The sequence below is a fragment of the Carlito syrichta genome, unplaced genomic scaffold (genome assembly GCF_000164805.1).
Source record: "Carlito syrichta isolate Samal-C Ts95f unplaced genomic scaffold, Tarsius_syrichta-2.0.1 Scaffold316208, whole genome shotgun sequence".
NCBI classification, from domain to species: Eukaryota; Metazoa; Chordata; class Mammalia; order Primates; family Tarsiidae; genus Carlito; species Carlito syrichta.
This window is the reverse complement of record NW_007260304.1, coordinates 518,788-522,326: the sequence shown is the minus strand read 5'-3', so window position 1 is coordinate 522,326 and position 3,539 is coordinate 518,788. Positions and strand designations below refer to the sequence as shown.

The 3,539-nt window shown below is 52.6% G+C and overlaps 1 protein-coding gene across 1 annotated transcript in view; it reads left to right on the top strand.

Annotated features, from left to right (window-relative positions):
- Positions 1 to 3,539, top strand: part of PRKCG (protein kinase C gamma) — a 29,353-nt gene that overhangs the window by 24,231 nt on the left and 1,583 nt on the right. The window contains exon 16 of the mRNA XM_021706909.1: positions 2,314 to 2,421. Within this exon, the coding sequence (XP_021562584.1) occupies positions 2,314 to 2,421 (108 nt within the window). The remainder of the gene's footprint in view (positions 1 to 2,313; positions 2,422 to 3,539) is intronic.

Here is a 3,539-nt window from a genome sequence, read left to right as displayed (position 1 = left end):
CCTCAGGCGGGTCTCGAACCCGCGGGCTCAGGCAATCCACTCATCTCAGCCTCCCAAAGGCGCGGGATTACAGGCTGAGCCACCGAGCCCGGCTAGGCTGATTTATAATGTATGTTATTGTCTGGGCTCACACAGCCAGTGAGTGGCAGAGCTAGGATTTGAACTTTGGTGTGTGTGTGTGTGTGTGTGTGTGTGTGTGTGTGCATTTATTATTTATTTTGTGCATTTAAAAAAATTCTTCTAGAAGGGCATATTGGCTCATGCCTGTATTCCTAGCACTTTGTGAGGCTGAGGAAGAAGGATTGCTTGAGCCCAGAATTTCAAGACCAGCCTGGGCAACATTGTGAAACTTCATTTCTTTTTTTTTGTTGTTGTTGAGTTGGAGTCTCACTCTGTCGCCCAGACTGGAGTGCAGTGGCCGCTCCCGGCCACCACAGCCTCGACCTGCTGGGCTCCGGCGATCCCTGCCTCAGCCTTCCGAGTAGCCAGAATTATAGGCATGCGCTACCATGCCCGGCTGATTTTTTGATTTATTGTAGAGATGAGGTCTCGCTGCCCAGGTGGGTCTCGAACCCGCGGGCTCAGGCAATCCACTCACCTCAGCCTCCCAAAGGCGCGGGATTACAGGCTGAGCCACCGAGCCCGGCTAGGCTGATTTATAATGTATGTTATTGTCTGGGCTCACACAGCCAGTGAGTGGCAGAGCTAGGATTTGAACTTTGGTGTGTGTGTGTGTGTGTGTGTGTGTGTGTGTGTGCATTTATTATTTATTTTGTGCATTTAAAAAAATTCTTCTAGAAGGGCATATTGGCTCATGCCTGTATTCCTAGCACTTTGTGAGGCTGAGGAAGAAGGATTGCTTGAGCCCAGAATTTCAAGACCAGCCTGGGCAACATTGTGAAACTTCATTTCTTTTTTTTTGTTGTTGTTGAGTTGGAGTCTCACTCTGTCGCCCAGACTGGAGTGCAGTGGCCGCTCCCGGCCACCACAGCCTCGACCTGCTGGGCTCCGGCGATCCCTGCCTCAGCCTTCCGAGTAGCCAGAATTATAGGCATGCGCTACCATGCCCGGCTGATTTTTTGATTTATTGTAGAGATGAGGTCTCGCTGCCCAGGTGGGTCTCGAACCCGCGGGCTCAGGCAATCCACTCACCTCAGCCTCCCAAAGGCGCGGGATTACAGGCTGAGCCACCGAGCCCGGCTAGGCTGATTTATAATGTATGTTATTGTCTGGGCTCACACAGCCAGTGAGTGGCAGAGCTAGGATTTGAACTTTGGTGTGTGTGTGTGTGTGTGTGTGTGTGTGTGTGTGCATTTATTATTTATTTTGTGCATTTAAAAAAATTCTTCTAGAAGGGCATATTGGCTCATGCCTGTATTCCTAGCACTTTGTGAGGCTGAGGAAGAAGGATTGCTTGAGCCCAGAATTTCAAGACCAGCCTGGGCAACATTGTGAAACTTCATTTCTTTTTTTTTGTTGTTGTTGAGTTGGAGTCTCACTCTGTCGCCCAGACTGGAGTGCAGTGGCCGCTCCCGGCCACCACAGCCTCGACCTGCTGGGCTCCGGCGATCCCTGCCTCAGCCTTCCGAGTAGCCAGAATTATAGGCATGCGCTACCATGCCCGGCTGATTTTTTGATTTATTGTAGAGATGAGGTCTCGCTGCCCAGGTGGGTCTCGAACCCGCGGGCTCAGGCAATCCACTCACCTCAGCCTCCCAAAGGCGCAGGATTACAGGCTGAGCCACCAATCCCGGCTGAAACGTCACTTCTTGTAAAAATAAACATAAAAATGAAAGAAAGAAGACTACACGCATGTAGTCCCAGCTACTCGAGAGGCTGAGGTGGAAAGATTGCCTGAGTCTAGGAGGTCGAGGCTGTGGTGAGCCGTGGTCATACCTCTGAACTCCAGCCTGGGTGACAGAGGGAGGCTCCAACTTGGAAAAAAGAAAAAAGAAATCATTGCCTGGGTCTTGCTTTTCCTAACCCCTGAAGACTGAAAGCCACTCAACCAGCCAGGAGAATGCCTCTTCATTCTTACCTGCAGTTCTCCTTTCTTTTATTTAAATGACATTGCCGAATTAGCACTATACTGATTTGCATAGCAGAGAGATTCCAGAGCCAGGCTTCTGAGATGGGAAACCAGAGAGCTGGGAGGGCTTTGGTGGTTAGATCCTCTCCCTAGGAAGCAGCCAGTGGGGGTGTGGGCAGTGTCGGTGTCGCAGGTCAGTCATGTCCGTGGTGGGCGATGAGGGCCTAGAGGGTTCAGGAAGGCAGTTTGTCAAGTCTCTGACTATCCCCCTCCACTCTCACCAGCCTCCTTTTGATGGCGAGGACGAGGAGGAGCTGTTTCAGGCCATCATGGAACAAACTGTCACCTACCCCAAGTCACTGTCCCGGGAAGCTGTGGCCATCTGCAAGGGGGTGAGAGCCCCCACTCCCAGGTCCCCTGGACAGACCACCCTCACACTCATTGTTGTCTCCCTGCCCCTGAGAGACAGGCTCCCATTCCTCAAGTCACATGACTCCTACCTGCTGGAAAAGTTGGTATAACACAAGGTTCTTGTAAGGACAGTGATTTACTGTCCAGCTGCCACCTCTGGACTGAGGATGTCCTTATCTCCCCCTTCTCTGTGGCCTCCCACTCTGTAGCTCCCTGCCTTCAGGAAGAGCTGAGAAACCCGGGCCAGGGCCTGTCTTCCCAGAACTGGGTGGATCAGATAACCCTGTGTTGTGTCTCCACGTGGTGGCTCATACCTGTAATTCCAGCACTTTGGGAGGCCAGGACTTTGAGACCAGTCTGGGTAGCATAGCAAGATCTTGTCTCTATAAAAAAATCAGCCTGGCATGGTGATGCTCACCTGTAGTCCCAGCTACCTGGGAGGCTGAGCTGGAAGGATTGCCTGAGCCCGGAGGTGGAGGCTGCAGTGAGCTGTGATTGTGCCACTGCACTCCAGCCTGGGTAACAGAGTGAGACTTTGACTGAAAAACAAACAAACCCCTATGTTCTTCAGTTTTCTTCCTGTGGGATCTTGGGAAAGTTACCCAAACTTTGTGAGCTCCAGTCTCCTCTTCAAGGGCCATGGAGTCAACACAGGAGAAGGTAGTGGGTTTCTAACAAGTTTCAGCTGGCTTCTGTTCCCAGGCTCTGTCACCAGGGCTCTCTGACTGTCTCTTTCCGGTGTCTGTCACCGTCTTCACACGACGGGCTTTCTGTGTCTCTGCTCCTTCTTGGTGTCTCCTTCCATACCTGTCACGGCTTGGTCCCTCTTCCCTCTCTCTGGGTCTCTGTCACCCTCCTTCCTTCTCTCTCCTCTCCCCCACCCCCACTCATCTTTCTGGGCTTTCTGTCCTCTTACTTCTCTGTCTTGATTCCTCTCTCTGGGTGCTTGTCTCTGGGGTCTCCTCGGGCTCCTCCCATCCCCGGGCTCTGTCCTCGGCCCTGGGGCCTCCTTACCTCCCTCTGAATCTCCCTTTTCGCTTTCCTCTGGGTCTGCATCCTCTCCTGCTCCTCCCCTCTCTTCCCCACGCCCCCCCCCCCC